The sequence below is a fragment of the Galeopterus variegatus genome, unplaced genomic scaffold (assembly GCF_000696425.1).
Source record: "Galeopterus variegatus unplaced genomic scaffold, G_variegatus-3.0.2 Scaffold55, whole genome shotgun sequence".
Taxonomy (NCBI): domain Eukaryota; kingdom Metazoa; phylum Chordata; class Mammalia; order Dermoptera; family Cynocephalidae; genus Galeopterus; species Galeopterus variegatus.
The window spans coordinates 457,636-477,808 of record NW_007726166.1 but is presented as its reverse complement, the minus strand read 5'-3'; the positions used below and the strand labels follow the sequence as shown (position 1 = coordinate 477,808).

The 20,173-nt window shown below is 45.2% G+C and overlaps 1 protein-coding gene across 1 annotated transcript in view; it reads left to right on the top strand.

Moving 5' to 3' along the window:
* DESI1 (desumoylating isopeptidase 1) overlaps positions 1–18,329 on the top strand; it is a 20,075-nt gene extending 1,746 nt beyond the window's left edge. Inside the window, exons 2-6 of the mRNA XM_008574213.1 lie at positions 10,609–10,630; positions 11,173–11,242; positions 13,522–13,631; positions 14,408–14,530; positions 15,797–18,329. Of these exons, the coding sequence (XP_008572435.1) occupies positions 10,609–10,630; positions 11,173–11,242; positions 13,522–13,631; positions 14,408–14,530; positions 15,797–15,890 (419 nt within the window). The 3' untranslated portion in view covers positions 15,891–18,329. The remainder of the gene's footprint in view (positions 1–10,608; positions 10,631–11,172; positions 11,243–13,521; positions 13,632–14,407; positions 14,531–15,796) is intronic.
* The last annotated feature ends 1,844 nt before the right edge of the window (positions 18,330–20,173 follow it).

Here is a 20,173-nt window from a genome sequence, read left to right as displayed (position 1 = left end):
AGGGATCCACCCCCACGACTCAATCAGTTTCCAACACTGCCACATTGGGGATCAAATTTCCACATGAGTTCTGGGACGATAAAATATCCGAACTCCATCAGCTTCCCTGTACCCATTTTCTCTCTCCCACACCCCAACCCCTGCTGCGGTGGAGATAGTTTCATGGCGTGCCCCGCTAACTTGGGCAGCCCTTCAGAAAGGCTGCAGGAGGCCCTTGGCCTCACGTGGATCAAGTGCGTCCAAGCTCCGCTGGCAGAGGGATCCATTGGTTTGCCTGGCATGTGGTTAAAAGTATCAAATAACTGCATCTGAGATGGGACCCAGAGCCAGCCAGGGTGGGGCTTTCAGGCTTTTGTAGTATTGAGAATTGGTACCCTTGTGGTACCCTGTCTTGGGAGCCCAAATAGTTCTAACAATACTAACTAACATCTACTGAGAACTTTCTCCACTATTCTAAGTGCTTTACATGTTTGTTTTTGGCGGCTGGCCAGTACAGGGACCCAAATCCTCGACCTTGGTGTTATCAGCACCACACTCTCCTAAGTGAGCTAAAGGCCAGCTCTTTCTTACCTTTTGGATTGTGTACTGTTTAAACGTAATATCTGTTCAAAATAAGAAACATTTTAAGTAACTGAATATGGATCCGAGAGCCTTACTTCACAAATACTAAATCAAAATCTCCTGGATTTTGATCTACAAATCTGTATTTTTATTAAGTTTCTCAGATAATTCTTATGTAACCATCCCATTATTGGACAAAAGTTTGGGCCTAGAAAACCAGTTGTTAAAATGAGTAAGGCAAATCTGAAAGCAAAACTTACAAAGTCACTGTTTGGGAAGAGTGTTACTCATTAATAGATTACATCAGTCAAGTTCTAACTAAACTTCTTGGAATGAAGCCATTGGTTAATTTGATCATAGTAAGGCGCCACTTAGATATTTCCTAGACCCAGAAGTAAAAGCCTCCCCCTTTACAATGGATATTTTTTGTTTTGTTACTTAATAATTATTGGTTTTAGCTGAAAGGGGCCTTAGGGATTATTGCTTCACTCATTCAATAGATATTTGAGTGCCTACTGTGCTAGTCAATGTGTTAAGCTGAGGATGACATAATGAACAAAGGTGTTTTTTGACTTCATAGAACTAATAGAGGTGACATTAAAAATAGATAAATATGTAAACAAATAAAATAATTACAAATTGTGATAAATGCCATGCTGTGCAGGAAACAAACTGGGTGCTGAAATAGAAAATAACAAGAGAGACCTACTTTAGATAAGGGTATCACGGGTGGCAACTTTTTAAGCTGGGAATTTAGGGTGAGGAAGAAGCAGCCACAGGAGGGTGGCGAGGAAGTTACAGTGAGTGTTCCAAGTTGAAGGGGGATCAACTTGCCAAGGCCCTGAGGCAGGCAAGAGCCTGGCCTGGTACTGAAACTATGAAGACCTTTGTAGAGTACAGTGGAGTGAAGAGGAAAAAGTGCCATAACTGAAGGTGAAGTAATAGACCTGCCCCCGCCCCATCTCCCACTCTTTTAAATAGATGTGAAATCCTAGAAGGGTGGGAACATCATCAGTTTGTCCCATTGGATCACAGTGGCGTTTCTGAGGACATCACCTTGCCTGCAGATCTAATTATCTCTTTTCTATCTCTTTTTTCCATATTGCTTTTATGCGTTTTGCAAAAGTAATGAAGAAAGGGTTAGGAAAGCCAACAGTCATTACTTTCTAGAGGTGAAAATTTATGAAAAATGGGCACTACCTTACTGGTTCATCCTGTTCAGACTCCACTAACCTTAAAGTTGGGTATGTCCCACTTCTATTAGTAGCCATACATTCATTTTCCATTGCTGAATATATATAAGCCTTTAAAAAATCAATTTAGGGCCGGCCCCATGGCGCTCCCACCGCGGGTTCGGATCCTATATAGGGATGACCGGTGCGCTCACTGGCTGAGCACGGTGCAGGCAACACCAAGCCAAGGGTTGCGATCCCCTTACCGGTCACAAAAAAAAAGACTAAAAAATAAAAATAAATTAAAAAAATAAAAAATAGGGCCAGCCCGTGGCTCACTTGGGAGAGCGTGGTGCTGACAACACCAAGTCAAGGGTTAAGATCCCCTTACCGGTCACAAAAAAAAAGACTAAAAAATAAAAATAAATTAAAAAAATAAAAAATAGGGCCAGCCCGTGGCTCACTTGGGAGAGTGCGGTGCTGATACACCAAGGCCACGGGTTCGAATCCCATATAGGGATGACCAGTTGCTCACTTGGGAGAGCGTGGTGCTGACAACACCAAGTCAAGGGTTAAGATCCCCTTACCGGTCATCTTTTAAAAAAATAAAAATTAAAAAATAAAATAAAAAATAAATTTGTTTCCTGATTTTTATAGTAAATTCTTACCATGTGCCAGACCATTTTTTCCGGGTTCTTTGTGTGTGTTATAATCAGCACCACAGCTTTGTGAGAAGGTCCTGTTATTACCTCCATTTTCCAGTTGAGGAACCTGAGACATAGGGAGTTAAGAAATTTGCCCCAGGTCCCACAGCTGGTAGTTGGTAGAGTGGGGTTATGACCACATAGAGTCTGATTTCCAGAGCTCATGTTCTCAGTCATTTGGCCATACCACCTCTACTGTGTAAAGTGTTCCCATATAATTGATGTGAAGTGGGTATCTTGTTCAAGTTTGTAAAGGCATTGTTAGCCAAATGCTTCAAGTTTGGATGAGAAAAAAAGACGGGGTTCAATGTGTATGTGCCATTCATAATCTTCTAAATTTATAATTGTACTTCTTACCTTTCTTTTTCCTTTTTCCTTTTTTTTTTGGGGGGGGGCAGTGCTGGCCAGTAAGGGGGTCCAATCCCTTGACTTTGGTGTTATAAGACCAGACTCTAACCAACTGAGCTAACTGGGCAACCCAGTTAGCTTTCATTTTCTCAAACTAAATTCGTGTAACCTCATCAGCAGTAACCTCTCATGCTTCAGTTACGTTATTCTCCATTGTAAAACCTTTGCTATCTCTATTACAGTTCAAGATTGGACTAGATAAGGCCCAAGGTAATACCCCTCTTCCCCAAAACAATGTAGACAACACAGTTTTACCCTGTCCTGTTTTCAGTCTCCTAGAATTGCCTTCCATGAAGGTTTTCTTATTCCACAGTTATTCACTCACCATGAAAATTATCGCAGAATTATCTGTAGCTTTCTAATTGAGCAGACATCCTGATTGTACCTTTTTTTTCATAGTCACCGTTTGCCTAAGATAATTAGCTATTATAATTGTCCTTCACTTCCTCCGCTTAATAATTTTGGCTGTTCTTAAATTTCTTGACCTCCTTTTGTGCCAAAGTACATACAGATAAATGCAGAGGCCTGTGGGGTTTTTTAAATTGTGTTAAAAGGTACTTCAGGGCCGGCCTGTGGCTCACTCGGGAGAGTGCGGTGCTGATAACACCAAGGCCACGGGTTCGGATCCCATATAGGGATGGCTGGTTAGCTCACTGGGTGAGCACGGTGCTGACAACACCAAGTCAAAGGTTAAGATCCCCTTACCAGTCATCTTTTAAAAAAAAAAAAGGTACTTCATATTTTCTGATCTGAAGTTTTGTATGTGTGCATCACATTTATTTTTCTTTACAAGCCCATCTCAAAATTGTTCTCAGGTTTAAAGACTTGGAGACATAAAATATATATGTTTCTTGGTAGAATACAATCTAATGAATATTTGAGATATTATTCTCTACTTAGTTCCTTGCTTAATTCTGTAGTACAAATAGTAATGAAATAAAAGACATGAACTCTGTCCTCAAGTTTATTTCCCTAAAAATAATGTATGTACACGTACAACATTAGGTAACAGTACAAAAGAGATTATGATTAGATGCCAAAATTAGTGAGTGGTGCAGCAGCTTTTAGGCCTTGAAATGAGAGGCCGTGGTGGGCTGGATGTGTCAGGAAGGCTTCAACTAGAGCCTTGAACCCCTAGAAGGCAGGGACTCTGTCTCATTCCTCTGTGTGTCCCAGTGGCCAGTCGGAGCAGGTGCTCAGTAAGTGTTGATTATAGGATTGATTGAGACTTAAACTCAAGCTTGAAGATTAAATAGAATTTATTCAAATTTGAGGGAGTTTTTTTGTTTGTTTTAATGCCAACTCTTGTGTTTTGTTTTAGATCTATGGTTTATTGTATGAAGTGGTTTGTCTTCATCCCCTGAATTAATTTAGTAGTCATGCAATTTTGTTATGGCAAGACGAAAATGAATGTGGCTTACAAGGCCTGCCTGATGCTGCTCCTGTTTACTCTCTCCAGCCTCACCGTTTCCCACCTCCTGCTTAACACCCTGGATGGGTTCTACAAGAGAATTAAGCCCTAGGGAAAATGATTTCTGTGACTACTTCCTCAATTCTCCCAATAGGTACCTTAGAGCATTGGGGCTTAACTCTCTTGCAGAGCCACAGTGCAGAAGGACTGATGTACACCCCAACAGTATAGGACACCTTCAGTTCTCCTTTTTACCACTAGGCTTCTCACAGGCCATGCCCCCTGCCACGGATACTTTTTCTCTCCATCTCTTAGCCTGACTTCTATTCTTTCTTGAGGTCTCAACTAAATTGTTACTTCCTCCAGGAAACTTTCCTAGACCCCAACCCCCCAAATCTTGGTCATGTGTCCCTTTTATGTGCTGATAACATCCTGTACTCTCCTTTAACAGCATTCATCATTCTGTTTTAAATTGCTTGTTTTCTCATCTGTGTCCACAAACCCTGAACCCCACTCCCAACTGGACTGGAAAGTCCATGGGGGCAAGAACTCTTGACTCTATTCCCACAGTCTAGCTCAGTGCTTGGCATGCAGTAAACACTAACCGGGTGAATTGTGGGATGTTGCAGACTTACCTCAAAACATTGCTACAAGGCCCGACTACAAGCAGTACTTAAGAGGGGACCCTCTCAGTACTGAGGAAAAGAACTCATGAGTCAGTTGTTTTCATGATAGGAAAGAATCCTGTACTAACTCGGGGAATCACAGCAGTAGAATATTAAGTAATTTTTTTTTTGTTTTTTTTTTTCCTTTTTGTCTTTTTTCGTGACCGGTAACGGGATCGCAACCCAGAATATTAAGTAATTTTTTTTTTGTTTTTTTTTTCCTTTTTGTCTTTTTTCGTGACCGGTAACGGGATCGCAACCCTCGGTGTCGCGCCCGCACCGCGCTCAGCCAGTGAGTGGACCGGTCTCTATATGGGATCCCAACGCTTGGCGGGAGTGCCACCGCGCTCCCAAGCGCCGCACTCAACCGAGTGCGCCACCGGGTCAGCCCTAAGTAGTTTTAATCCTACCTTTTTTGAGGATTAAAATACCCTCTCAGTTTTTTATTTATTTATTTATTTATTTTTATTTATTATTTTTTTTAAAGATGACCGGTAAGGGGATCTTAACCCTTGACTTGGTGTTGTCAGCACCATATTCTCCCAAGTGAGCCAACCGGCCATCCCTATATAAGGATCCGAATCCGTGGCCTTGGTATTATCAGCATCGCACTCTCCCAAGTGAGCCACAGGCCAGCCCTTGGCCAAAAAAATTTTAAAGTCATTTCAGCCCCACTTTCCAATGCCCGTCATCCTATCAAGGCCATGGCAATTGCTCTTTTTCTCCCAAGAGTTAGGCTGCAGAGCAGCAACCCATATATTTCTACCTAAGATTCTCTGACAAGTTCATCTTAATATCTTGCTTTGTCTTGTTTTTATACTGGACAAACCATGCATCTTTATTTACCTATTTGTTGGTGTTAATAAATATTTGCCCTACCCTCTACTGAAAGATGTTGTATGACTAAGGATAATTATGAAGGACTTTCAATTAAGAAAGGATTTAAATCCAATCAATCCATTTTAAATGTTATTGTTGGCTCCAAGTGTTTGGTAGATGAATAATTAAATGAAAGAATGAATAAGTAAGAGAATCTTTTTTTTTTTTTTTTTTTTTCCTTTTTGAGACCGGCTGCACCGTGCTCAGCCAGTGAGCGCACCGGCCATCCCTATATAGCATCCGAACCCGTGGCAGGAGCACTGCTGCGCTCCCAGCACCGCACTCTCCCGAGTGCACCACGGGCTCAGCCCAGAGAATCTTTCTTCTGTAGTCCCCATAACCATTCTATGGATGGATGAGAATTTTTTTTTTTTTTTGGTGGCCAGCCAGTACATGGATCCGAACCCTTGTCTATGGATGAATGAGATCTTAAATGTACCCTATTGCAGTCGAATAGGGAGGAAGTGTGATGTCTAGCTTACAGGCACATTTAGTGATCAATAAAGGGAATATAAAGGAGAATTAAGTAGAGCTTGTATCCTGCAACTTTTGAGTTGTTTTTTAGGTGTAAAATAACTGACAGGATGATCTCTTAAGGCCTCTCTTCAGAAATCCAGATTTTAGTAGTACTGAGTTTGAGTAGATGCATCTGTCCCTGCCAGCTGTCCTCCTGGATCATTGAGTGTGGGCATCTGAGAGGATAGTAGCAGACCAGGAATGCAATATGCCAGGGTTGCAAAGTCATTTGAATAATATGCTAGGGCAGCCAAGATTGGGGTTAAGAACTTTAGCCTCAGTAGCACTGTGTTATCCAACAGAGCTAACTAAACAATAGCTCATCTCAACAGATTTTCATGTAGCATCTCTGGTCCAGGTACTTTGCTAGGTACTGGAATTACAAAGATGCATAAGAAACTGTCCTTGTCTTTGAGGCAATTAAAGTCTAAATGGAGAGAAAGACACCTAAATAATTTCAAAGCCAAGGTAGTTAGAGTAGCTATAAAACTTTCATTTTTTTTTTTTTTTTTTAAATGACCAGTAAGGGGATCTTAACCCTTGACTTGGTGTTGTCAGCACCACGCTCAGCCAGTGAGCCAACCAGCCATCTCTATATGGGATCCGAACCCGTGGCCTTGGTGTTATCAGCACCGCACTCTACCGAGTGAGCCACGGGCCGGCCTTTTTGTGTGCTTTTATTTCATTTAAATTTTAATTTAAATAGCCACATGTAGTTAGCAGCTACTACTGGACAGCTTAGGCTTAGAGTTTTCGACCTCTGTAAGATTCTGTATGATCTGGGCCTCCATTACCTCTGCTCATCTAATTCTCACTCACCCATTCTAGCCATACCAGCCTCCCTACGGTCCTTCAGATATACGTGGCGTGTCCTGCTTCTGCATGGCTCTCTCTCTTGCCTCCTTCAAGTCTTTGCTCAGATGTCACCTTCTCAAAGAGGCCCACCCTAATCATCCCTGAAACTCCTAATCTCCCTGACCCTGCTCTTGATTTTTCTGTATCACTTGCTGTTGCTAACATGTTATGATTTTTATTACTATTATTATTATTAACTGTTCCTTCCCCCCACCTGGTAAGTGTCATGAAGATTTTTTTGTCTCTTTGTTTACCTATATATTCCTAGTATCAAGAATAGTGTCTGGAAAATAGTAGTGATTACTATATCCTCCTGATTAAACTAGTAGGATTCAGACCTGGCCTGTCTACACCAGAACCTGTGTTCTTATTCACCACTACAACTTCCTCCTTGTGAGAGTATTGTTCCTCTCAAAGTGCATGAGAGAAGCTTCATCTGAAAGAACAGATAAGAGAAAGCAAGTATCCCTAATCTGTCTAGTTTCACTGAATCATTACGTGTCTTTAAAAAAATAAACAGCTGCCTTTTAGACAGCTAGCTGCCTTATAAGTGGCAGTCCAGAAGAGCACATCAGCTCTATCTAAAATGCAGTGTCTCCCTATTTTACATATAGTAAACAGGAGGAAGAGACAGTGTGGTCTTCTAGAGTCAGCTGGAAGAGATCAGAAGCCAACTCAGTTTACGTTATAGTCCAGTAGAGCCCAGCATTTGAAGGTGCTTGTCCGGGCTGACCGATTAGCTCAGTTGGTTAGAGCTCAGCCCCATAACCCCAAGATCACGGGTTCAGGTCCCTGTACCGGCCAGTAACAAAAAAAGAAAGAAAGGAAGAAATGAAGATGCTTGTTAATAGATTAGATTACCACTCCCCTTTGACGTCCAGTCTGGTTCATATCAACCTCTTTGGAATTTCAGTTCAGTTTGGATAACAGCATAGCCTGCCCCACATTCACTAAGGGACTACCCCAGGAACCCCAGGCCAGAATCCCTCTATCCATTTGTGGTCTTGCTGGCCAGAGCAGCAGATCTCTTAGTGAAAAGCAGACTGGTCTCTGGAATTGGAAGGGAGGCAGAACTCTGCTACACCTCATTTTCCTTTGTTATTCCTTTTAGCTTGGCAACACTAACAGCAAAGAATGAAATGTTTATATATAAAATAGATACAGCATTTCATGTTAATTTGCTGGATGCTGAAATCTGTTCTTAGATACCCACCAATCCTGAAGTAGAATTTATTTTATCTTTTGGATGTCTTTCCCTTTTTCCCATTATACCTGATAATAGCTTCCATTTATCAAACTTCTATGTACCACATACTGCAACGCTTTATGTACATTATCATTACTGGTCACACAACTCTGTATTGGAGAAACTGAGGCATAGAGGGGTTGGGTAAACTCACTCAAGATCTCTGAACCAGGGCCGGCCCGGTGGCGCACTGCTACAGTGCGCCGCTTGGGAAGCGCGGCGGCGCTCCCGCCGAGGGTTCGGATCCCACATACAGACCGGCCGCTCACTGGCTGAGCGAGGAGCGGGGGCAACACCGAGGGTTGCGATCCTGTAGCCGGTCCCGGTCCAGTACGGGCGCAACACGGAGGGTTGCGATCCGTTGCTGGTCACGAAAAAAGACAAAAAAAAAAAGATCTCTGAACCTACATGGATCATACTCTTAGCCACCTCTAAGGACACCTCAGTACGGGCGCAACACGGAGGGTTGCGATCCGTTGCTGGTCACGAAAAAAGACAAAAAAAAAAAGATCTCTGAACCTACATGGATCATACTCTTAGCCACCTCTAAGGACACCTCTGCTGAGCCTTAGGTTGTCTTGGATGGGCGATAATTCCTTCTGTCTCTTCCAAAGAAGAAAATTAGGTTAATGTTATATCATTTAAAAGTCTTCTTAAAAGGGCCGGCCTGTGGCTCACTTGGGAGAGTGTGGTGCTGATAACACTCAGGGCACAGGTTCGGATCCCATATAGGGATGGCTGGTTAGCTCACATGGGATAGCGTGGTGCTGACAACACCAAGTCAAGGGTTAAGACGCCCTTACTGGTCATCTTTTTAAAAAAATAAATAAATAAAAATAAAAGTCTTCTTAAAGGGCAAGATATTTATTTGGAATCCCATAATCTACTTAGGAAAGGAAACAGTGTGAGGCATGCGAAGGGAGAAGCTCATTCATACCTCCTCCTTCCACACAGTGCTGAGAGTTTCATCCTTTAAAAAGTCACAGGGCAAGGGCTGGCTGGTTAGCTCAGTTGGTCACAGCGTGATGTTATATTACCAAGGTCAAGAGTTTGGATCCCTGCACCAGCCAGCCACCAAAAAAAATAGAAAGTCACAGGGCAAACTGTGAAAGTAGCGGTAGCAAAAGTAAACCAGTAATGTGGAATTATAGCCAAAGGTAAGCGAGTCGTGTTTAATAGTGTTCCTACATCTTTTGCTCCCAAGCACTGGTGTACAATATCTCCTCTGCACTATCGCAACGACCTCCTCCCTCTGGTCTGCCCTCTTTACTGTCTTCCCTCCAGTTCGTCTTCTATACCGTGCCCATAGTTATCTTTTACAAAAGTGGATCTGATCAAGGCACTCTGTGGCCTGACAGCCTCCTTTGGGCCAGACCCACCCACTTTGCCAGCAGCCCTGCTGGCCACTCTTCCTCTTATCGCCAGCACTGCACCCTTAGCTCCGCCCTGCAGGGCCTTCAAGCTTTTACAACCGTGCATGTGCTCATACTGTTCTCTGCAGAAACATCCATCCCTGCCCCCTCTCATTCGTTGGCTGCATTGGAGTTCATGAAGGTAGTTCTTTATCTTTATTATATATAGCACCTTATTTTTATCACTGTTGTAGAGCTTATCAACATTGTGTTTTAATTACTTACGTGTGTGTGTGTGTGTGTGTGTATGTGTGTGTCTTTCCATTTGACTTTGAACTCCTTAAAGGCAGGAGAGTGATCTGTTTGTGTTTGCATTTCCACACCTAACACTGTTTCTGGTACACAGGTGTAGAGTAAATGTGCATTGACTATTTAAATGAAAGGCATTTGCAAAGTTTTGATCTGTGAAGAAGTGGGTAATGGCTTTTATTGTTTTACTGTAGTCTTACTGTAGATGATACAGAAAAATTAAAAAGGCAAAGTTGAATTGACCCCAAAGGTCAATAAAGGAAAAAGAGCAGGCATAAAGTTGAGGTACATTTATACCAGTGTTTTTTGTCTTTCATTCTGATAAAGGATTCTGATTACTTTTTTTTTCTTTTTGGATCCTGATTACTTTTCAACTTAACACATGCTTTTCACAACCTGAGGACCTTATTGGAGGAGAGTTGCATCCCTAGAAAGTCCCCCAGGAGGTTTATAAGAGGTTACTCTGGGTTTGAGTGATGTTCTGAATTTAGTCTAGTCCCAAGTGGCTAAATCTCTTCTTTTCTCCACAGGGAAACAACTGGAAGGCATCTGGTAAGTTGTCGGGGTCGGGGCAGGGAGACTCCTTACACTGATTAGTTTATGAAACAAAGCAGCACCCTACACATTTCAGGTTCTAGTCTGTGGCTTCCAGCTTGAAACCTAGCTCTCTGTGTTGTAAATCTTCAAGTCCTGAGGCACTGGTTCTCCATTAGGGGTTATTTTGCTCCCCCCCCCGACCCCCCGCCCGCCGGACATTCGGCAGTGTCTAGAGACATTTTAGATTGTCACAATTGAGAGAAGATGCTACTGGCATCTAGAGGGTAGAGGACAGGGATGCTGCTCAACATCCTAGAATGTACAGGACAGCCCCCCCATCACAAAGAATTATCCGGTCCCAAATGTCAATAATGCCAAGGTTGAGAAACCCTGATCTATGGCACTATTCCTACTTATACCTTTGTTTGTTTACTTTTATAAGGCTGGTCACCATAGTCATAGCCTTAGGCAGGAATTATTCTCATTGCAGTGTGGTGTTTGCTTTTTCTCAGATAAGTTTTAAGTTTTTTGGCTCATTGTGTCTCTCTGTGTGGCAGGCATACCTCCATAGTTGTGCACAAGGATGAGTTCTTCTTCTGCAGTGGTGGTATCTCCAGCTGTCCCCCGGTGAGTGTCTTCTCCCACACCCTGTCCTGCAGCCTCCAGTTCCTGGGGCTCCCTGCAGACCAGGAACTTTGCTTCTACTGTGTACCTCTGGCTTCTAGCCTAGTGTATGGAGGCCTGTGGCATAGTTCCTCATAACCACCTTAAGACTCGGCTCAAGAAAACCTTTCCCAGATACCACAGCCAGTTGCCCTCCTCTCTGCTCCCAGGGCACCCATGGGTCCCTCTGTCTCCCACTGAGCATGTTACAGTGAAACAAGTTGTTTCTCAGTCTCCACAGGGAACTGTGTGTAAGCTCCTTGCAGGCCGAGACTATGTCTTACCTTTACACCCCCATCACCATGCAGTGCCTGGCTCCTAGTAGGAACTCAGCTGACGTTCATCTTGATGATGAGAGGTAAAGTGAGTCACCCAAAGTTACAGAGCCAATAAGAGGCATTAGTACTAGAATTCAGGTCTCTCTGACTCTAAAGCCCAAGCCCTTTTCCAAAACATTTCTGTCAGAACTATCTAAGGGCTGTCACGGGAGGAGCACAAGCACAGATCGAGCAGCTGTTTGATGCACATCAACAGGAAGTCCTGCTCGAGTTCTTCCTCTCTCATCGGCCCCCAGCATACTTCGTCTAACAAGCCTTCATTAAGCCCATTCAGTTCCACCTTGCAACCATATCTTAAATCAGTCTAGCTCTCTTCATCTCAGCCCATTTCTCCAGAGTTTTCACCGTAGTCCAGGCCACCCTCCTGTCTAGCCTGGAGCACAGCAATAGCCTCCTGGTCTCCTTGCATCTACTCTTCCTCTTCAGTCAGTTCTGCACACAGGAGGCAAAATGATCTTTTCAAAATGAAAATCTGATCATTGTATTCCCCTCCTTAAGTCAGAGTTCTCCCCATGGTTCTTGGAGTAAAACCAGAAAGCTCAGCATGGCCTCCTAGGCCCTATCTGATCAGGTCTCTGGCCAGCCTCTTCTCAGGTGGTGCCCTCCCCCACCCCTGCTCTCTTCTCATTACTCGAACACACTTTGGACATTTATACTCTGTACTCTGACATCAGTATACCTCCCTGATCCTTCACATGATTTTGCCTCTCCAGCCTTCAGATTTGAGCTCAATGTCACTTCCTCAGGCAAGTCTTCCCTGACTCCTCAGACTGGGAAGATCCCCATCATATACAATGTTGACATTCTGTATTTTTCCAGCACGACCTTTATTGCAGCTCGTAATTACACACTGGTTTGCGGAATTTTTTTTCCCTGCCTATAAGCTCCTTGAGGGTAAGAATCTCATCTGTTTTGTCCACATTGTACCCCCGTGCATAGCATAAGGCACAGTATATAGTAAGTTCTCTATGCATATTTGTTATATGAGTGTTAGATGAGTGAATAATAGGGCTCAAATAGTGACCTTTTGTCTCTTACAACTTTGAGATAATTATTCTCCAAGTACCATAATTATCTATCCTGCACCACAGGCTTTCCCTAATGCCTAGAACAATGTCATCCACATAGTAGGTGCTGAATAGTTATGAGTTAACGATCTTTTCAGAGAGGTCTGCTCTGGAGTGTTCTCCTGGGTAATCCTTTTGTTTCCCCATTGGTTTCCACACTGGACCTCAGTCTCTATGTTAGTCTGCTGTGGCAGTCTGTTAACCCCATGGCTGAGGGTTTTCTGTAGGCCTTTTAGGGGCCATTAATACCCTAGCCCTGTCACCATCATTAGATTAGCCTCGCAGATCAAAAAAGAACTGAATTGGGGAAATATTTGCCAGCCTGCCAGATTTCTCATGGTCTTTCACATTTTCCCATTGTCACAAGAGATAACCAAGTGTGTCACAAGAAAAACTGGCTGCATACTTTATGAATACAGGCATGGATAGATGGCCTATCAAGTGTGAACCATTTCTAGTCATCTGTTCTGTTTTCATGATCTGGCATGTTGGGGACAAGAGGAGACCTCAGATTCCGGGTTTGTTTCTTTTATCAACTGAATGAGTGGACAGTGTAAGGAATCAGACCTGCAAGAGAATCCCAGGACTCCACCAAAAAACAAGAAGACTGACTTCCTAGCCATCCTGCCAGTATGTGCCAATGGAAAGTCACCAGGAAGCTGTAAGCTCATTGTACCTTGATACAAACAGGAAATAACACTCTTCATCTGACCAGTGTGCTCTGATAGTTAAAAATGATGTTGTTGGAAAAGAGTGTTGTGGTCTTCTGTGAGAAGCCACATTAAAAAATTAAATAGAGATGATGATTTAATGACTTTCTTTGGGTTGGCTCTTGTAGGGAGGGACATTGCTTGGGCCCCCAGACTCTGTGGTTGATGTGGGGAGCACAGAAGTCACAGAAGAGATCTTTCGGGAGTACCTGTCCTCCCTGAGGGAGTCCCTGTTCCGGTGAGTGGAGACAGGGGTGGTGGTTAGTTGTGTCTGTCTCCCCCACTAGGTAATCGACCCACAGAGGGCAACCACTGCATCATATCCCCCAGAGCACTCAGCACAAGGCCTGGCCCAGGTTTTGCTGAATGAATATGAAGAGAACCCAATTATCATGCTAAAAAAAGTGCTCAAAGTTGTTCCAAGGCAGGTATTCCATCCCAGAATACTTTCTGCTGAAACTTTTAGAGGAAAGAGGGACTATTTATTCCTTCTGAGCAAATGCTGTTCTCAACCTGTACTGGCCGAGTGCTTTGTCCTTAACAGCAAAAACAGGGTTTATAGAGGGGTTGGGATGGAATGCCAATGAGCAGATTTTCTCTTAAAGAAGTTTTAGGCAATTTCAATAAGGCTTAAACTCTATCTTAGAGCTCTGATTTTGTGAACGTAAGGATTCTCCTGAAACTGTGGGAGCCATATATTTTCATTTTATCCTTCCCTTAAAAATCAGTTCTTAATGGTCCACAGTGACAAATCAAGCAGTCCTTTTGGCATGTGAGAGAGGGAAAATCACAGTCCTCAATTCAGCTGTGCTCACCATTCTTCATCTGGTTTGAGTATTCCACATAGATGCTTGCTGGCTTTCTCATATGTTCTCCAAACATTTGCATGTGAGAGAGGGAAAATCACAGTCCTCAATTCAGCTGTGCTCACCATTCTACATCTGGTTTGAGTATTCCACATAGATGCTTGCTGGCTTTCTCATATGTTCTCCAAACATTTCTCGCAATGTGCAGAGGTGAGGCCTACAACCTGTTTGAACACAACTGTAACACCTTCAGCAACGAAGTGGCACAGTTCCTGACCGGGAGGAAGATTCCTTCTTACATCACTGACCTGCCCTCTGAAGTTCTCTCCACGTAAGTGTGTTCTCTATCTCTGCCCCTGCTATGGCCAACCTTGAAAATCCCCATTCATAGTCAGTGCCCTTCCTCTGGACCATACCTGCCCTCTCAATTGCAGCAGAACCCTCCCAGGTGGGCCTGCCCTGATGGCAAGTTCTAACACAGAGGCCACCATTCTCTCCACCCACTGATGCGCACCTGTAGTACCTCCACCCTTCTTGGAGTTAGGCCAACTCTACCCTGGCCAAAGTGCAACCACAGAACTTGGAAACCCACTTGACACTGGCTTCGGTGTTTGTACAAAACCCTATCGTCTGTCTTTTCCATTGTGCACAAGGCATGCCCCTCCCCAGAAGCTCCCTGTTAAAATACAGTGTTAGACAAGCAGAGAGGAGGTCAGAGAAACAGGAGGGTGGCTCGTTTTATAACTGTCGGTTTGTCTTTCTTCCACTGCACCATGAGCTCTTTGACTACTTCAAGGACAATGTTCTACTTGCCCTCATTCCTTTTAGTGCACAGTCAGCCTTCGGTACATGTTTTCTCCTGGAATACTCTATAGCCCCTTCTGCCCTTATGGGGTCCAAACTTTGGAAGTGCGTGGTGGGCCATCATCCAGGAATTGTTACCTGAAAGGACACTGACACTCCCAAAGCCATCTCACCCCTCACCCTCCCTTTGCTGTTGATTGCCTTCCAGCAACCTCTGCCCACTCTAGGACCACGTCCATTTGCTGACTCTCACTCAGTTTCTTCTGAACTAGGGCCCTGTCCAACAGGAATCCTTGCAGGTTTAGCAGGCTCAGTAGGGTGAGCTGTTTTTCATACCTGCGTAGTAATCTCACAGGAAAAACTTGCATAGGAAACAAGGCTGCTGAGGAGCCCATCTCCCAGCCCTAGCCCTGCCTTTCTGTCCCTTAGTGGGTGTGTTAAACCCCACAGCCCTAGGCCGCCCCGTGGCTCACTCGGTAGAGTGCAGTGCTGATAACACCAAGGCCGCGGGTTCAGATCCTATATAGGGATGGCCAGTTTGCTCACTGGCTGAGCATGGTGCTGACAACACCAAGCCAAGGGTTGAGATCCCCTTACCGGTTATCTTTTTATAAAAAAAAAAAAAAAAAAAAAAAAGACTGCTGTGTGGGCAGGGAGAGAAAATTAAATGAGGCAACAGGGTCCTCTGTCCTGGTGTGACAGTTCTGGTGCAACCACCGTCCACCCCTCCTCCCTACCTGTAGGCAGACTGCATCCCAGAGCCCACCCAGCCCACGTCTCTGTTTCCCCACAGGAGCTTTGGACAGGAACTTCGGCGCTTCCTGGACACCATCCTGATCCAGCCTCCTGGAGGGAGCACCATGGGCGGACCCAACGGCCAGAGCTAACAGGACTACATGGGACCGCTCTGCCTCACCAGGGCTTTTCCTTTTTAAACAAAACAAACCCTACCAGATTTCTATTTTATAATTTTACATCAGAGCTAACAACCAGGGGACGGCCTTTTAAATTTTCCAGGGAAGGAGATCGTCAGGCTGTACGTAGGACAATGCTGTTAAGAAACAGAACAAAGTGCCACCCCTTCTAATAGTATTACACTAATTTATTAAGGCTGTCTTGTCTGTGAGTTCACTTTTGACGCTGTTTCCTAAGCGTCTTCCACACTGGAGAAACGGAGGGGGGTTGTTTAAGCAGAAAGCAAAAGGCACAGTTTGGGGGAGCCCCAGCCTAGAACCTCTTTCCAGAGAACATCCAGTTCTACCCAGGTTGCCACCACCTGTGGGACCCAGATGAGTTTAATAACGTCCATGACCGGGAAGTAGTTACTCTCTAGTGTTAAATGAACCAAAGGATTTGGTGCATATAGGAACATTTTCAGGGTGACTAACCTAAGTGAACTCTTTAGCTACAGCCTTTCTCACCTTCCCTCCCCTACCCCAAGCAAGGCCAAGGCGCCAGGGCTGGAGCAGCCAGAGCCTCAGGATCAAGGGACAGTGACAGCGAGTATCAGGCCAGAGAAAACAGGATAAAGCCATTCCTCCTTCCACTGATTGCCAATCCTCTGCCATCAGTTTTGGGAAACCTGCCTTGCTGCTGTTCCTCAGCATAGCTGACCTGTCATAACTGATGGAAGTCTGGGCTGGAGTGGCAGAAACCAGGCCTTTTGTCTTCAAATAATGGTGAAGGTTATTTGCAGTCACTATAACCATCTACCCAGACCAATATGCGTATTTGGCTAAGGACCAAGGGGACATGATTTGCTGCTCTAGGAAAATAACCCTGATGTAGAAAGAATAATGGTGGAGAATCAGGGTGGCAAGAAAATTTTAGAGTTGTTTCTGATAGGGAGTTTTAGATCATCCTAAATGTGTTTTAAAGGCACACATTATTTCCATTGTCATTCTCATTTTAAGGAAGCTTGCTTGGGGCACAAGTGGGCATTTTCCTATTGCTGCTAGGAGATTACAGTCAGGGAACAGTCTGGAATCTCTGATCTGGAGAAGCTTTCAGATTCCCTTTCTTCACACGAGCCTCCCATTAGTTAGTTTCTGGGGAAGTGAGTGCGGAGAAAAGACTAAGAGCTGCCAGGTGCCCACGTCTCAGCTCTGACAGCCGTGGGCCCCTCCTGCCTTGGTTCCCTGCCACTTCTCAGACTTGAATTATGTTGTTTCTTCCTGGGGGTCCTCCTTGCAGCAAGGGCCTTTCTTCTCCACAAAGCTGCTGCTCACATCTGGCCCCATCCCCTGCTATCTTTGCCATTAGCCATTGCAGTTGGCATCATCAGGATCTCAGCTAGAGAAAAAGATGTCATTCTGCCTTAATGTTTGCCTGTGACCTAACCAGGGGCATGTGCAGCTGGGATGTCCAGTGACATTTTGGGACTTTAAGATTGGAGTCCAAACGAGTGAGCAGTTCAATTCTTTTCAAGACCCACTGGTTTGTCAATGTGCATGGCAGTAATAAATTAGAGCAAAAAATAGCAGGGACTGTTGTTTAATGTTGATCTACTGGCCCAAGGAGAATGCGTTTTGGAGGCTGGGTTTCCTCTGGGAGGGCAGCAAGTTGGTCGAGGCCATCGCTGTGCTTCCCACCAGTGTTCTTTCTGTTTCCAGCTTGCCTGGCCCAGCCCTTTCTCTCTTCCAGGCTCCTGCTCCAGACCTCTCTGCCCGGACCTCTCATCTCTTTCCCAAGGGTGCTGGGCATCACAACTCTTCTTTCTCCTCTCCCATTTCCAGGCTCAGCTGGTTTTGCTCCTCCCCCTCAGACCCAGGGCTATTCTGAGAAGTTAGTCTAAGTATCTCCCCTGAGAGAGTTTGAGTCACTTGGTTCCTTGAACCGTACCCCCTTCATGCCCAGCAATGCCTGTGCCCTAGGGTCTGTGGGGAGAGATGAAGGGTTCAGTGAGCAGTCTTCCCAGAGCTCTGCAGCAAGACAAGCTCTCCCTCCCCCCATGCCATCACTATTTGTGGAAGCTGAGGCCAGGAGCCCCCCAACCCCACCCTCACATTTCTGTCTATCCTGGAACCTCAGGAGCATGTTCATTGTGACCAGCTAACTCCACGTGGGTGTGTAAGAGGCAAGCTGGGTACGAAGTGAGTAGTGTACTTGTACCACACAGTGGACTCCTCCACAGAGGTCCACTGGTTTAAAGGGACAGGGAAGAGGAGGGATGAGATCATCACTCCCTCCCAGAAGTAATGCTTGTACCTTTGAGATTCCTTTATGCCCTTGAAAAGTCAAATTGATAACTGTGTCTAGTATGGGGGTGTTTGCTGGTTTTCTTTGGTGTTTTTTCTAATGCAATAAACTCATTTCTGCCTGCTGCATTTGTGTAGTGCTTGAATCGGGTCTGGGTATGCATCCAACATGAAGCAGCCCCGGGCTTCTCAATCTGTCCCCCTCTGAGCTTAACCTTGCTGAGTCTGGATATGCCCCCTGTGGTTGATTGTCAGCCTTGTGGATAAGAGGTGATGGTAGCAGGGAAGAATGTATGACTTTGTCTGTTGGTTTATAAACGTGAGGGAAAGGGCCCAGAGAGAATACTACTTGCCCAAGCTTATGGTGGAGTAAAACTTGAAGCCTGATCTGGTGGCTTCAGATTCTGAGATCTTCCCTAGAGGGCCTTGGACATCAGGGGGTGTCTGACCTCACCAAGAAGTGTTCTCTTCTAGCTTCAACTTGGCTATAAGTTAGGTCTATGGCCCTAGGCATCCCTCCCCACCTTGCTGCAGTGACCTCACTGAACAAGAGTTGGGGTTGGAGGACAGCTCTCTGAGCGCCCCCAGTACTAGCAGATGTGCCAGCCTGGCTAGAGGTATCTGCAGATTCAGTTGGCCAATTTCGAGTGAGCACCTTCTATGGGCCCGATCTGTTCTAGTTGCTTTCACACACAACGGACTTGAAATATGGGTACTGATCCCATTTTACAGAGGAGGAAACAGGTGCAGAGAAACTAGGTTATCCAGATAGCAAGTGGCTGGGCCTACCCTTGAATCCAGGCCATGTTTCTGACTATCACATCACTGAAACCTCATCACTGAGGCACTGTGTTTTTCCAGTGTGCTAGTTTAAGTCTAAAACAAGAGGTTCTGGCTCTCCAGAGGACACAGTGCTCGTGGCTTTGGCATACATATTTGCTTCCTAGGAGCTGACATGTTCAGAGGCAGGAGTCCTTAAGAGTGCCTACTCTGAGATGACACAGCCTGGGCTTAAGTCCCACCTTTGCCCCTTGTGGGCCTGTCCATTTCAGTTTGTCTCTTATCTGTAAAGTGGGGGAAGTAGGCCCACCTCACAGGGTGGTGATGAAGAGTGCCCGGCACAGATTAAATGCTTAATGACTGTCAAGCTAAGAGGGCAGAATCCATTCAACAGCCATTATCTGGGGACTCCTGCAAGCCAGCCCTATGCAGAGGCCCAGGACAATCCTCTCTGCTGAGGACAATTAACAAAACTAAGTGCTGCAGATTGCATCCATCTGCTTCTGGAGGAAATGGAAGAAGACAGGTGTTTCACCCTCAGACTGTGACTCATGGCAAGTCAGTCTGGGGTGAGGTCATTCAACCCCACAGGTGTTTCTCTGGGAGCCTACTGTGTGAAACAGCACTGGGCTCTGTCTCCCACCGGTTCCTAGGGAAACGGGTGAACCAGACCAGTAAGGCCCTGCCCAGGCAGGGATGGTACTCTAAGGAGGCTTGGAGGTGAGGGGGACAAGTTAGGTGACCTCAGATGATCATGGTGCCAGAGAAGAAATAAAATGAGGTGGTGGCATAGTGTGTGAGGGGAAATATGTGCTAAGAGGTGGGGGGAGGCTTCTCTGAGGAGGTGATATTTGATCTGAGACCTCAATGATGAGGAGCACAGGTCTGCAGAGAGAGCACCCCACACAGCAAGGGAAAAGAACCCTGGAGGGCCTGAAAGGAGCACAGCGGCTGGAGCACGAGAGCAAAGGGTGTAGCAGAAGACGGAGGAGCTGGTGGGGCCAGACAGTGCAGGGTCTGGAAGCAGGGGAATGATAGGATCTGATGTGCTGCTGTGTCGTAAATAGACTGCCAGGGCATCAGAAAACGGTGGTGTCAGGTAAGAGGTCGCATACACTGTATACCTGCTATGTGCCCACATCTGTGGAGAAGCCTGGAAATGAGTTCGGTTCCTGCTCTTCAGGAGCTTAGAG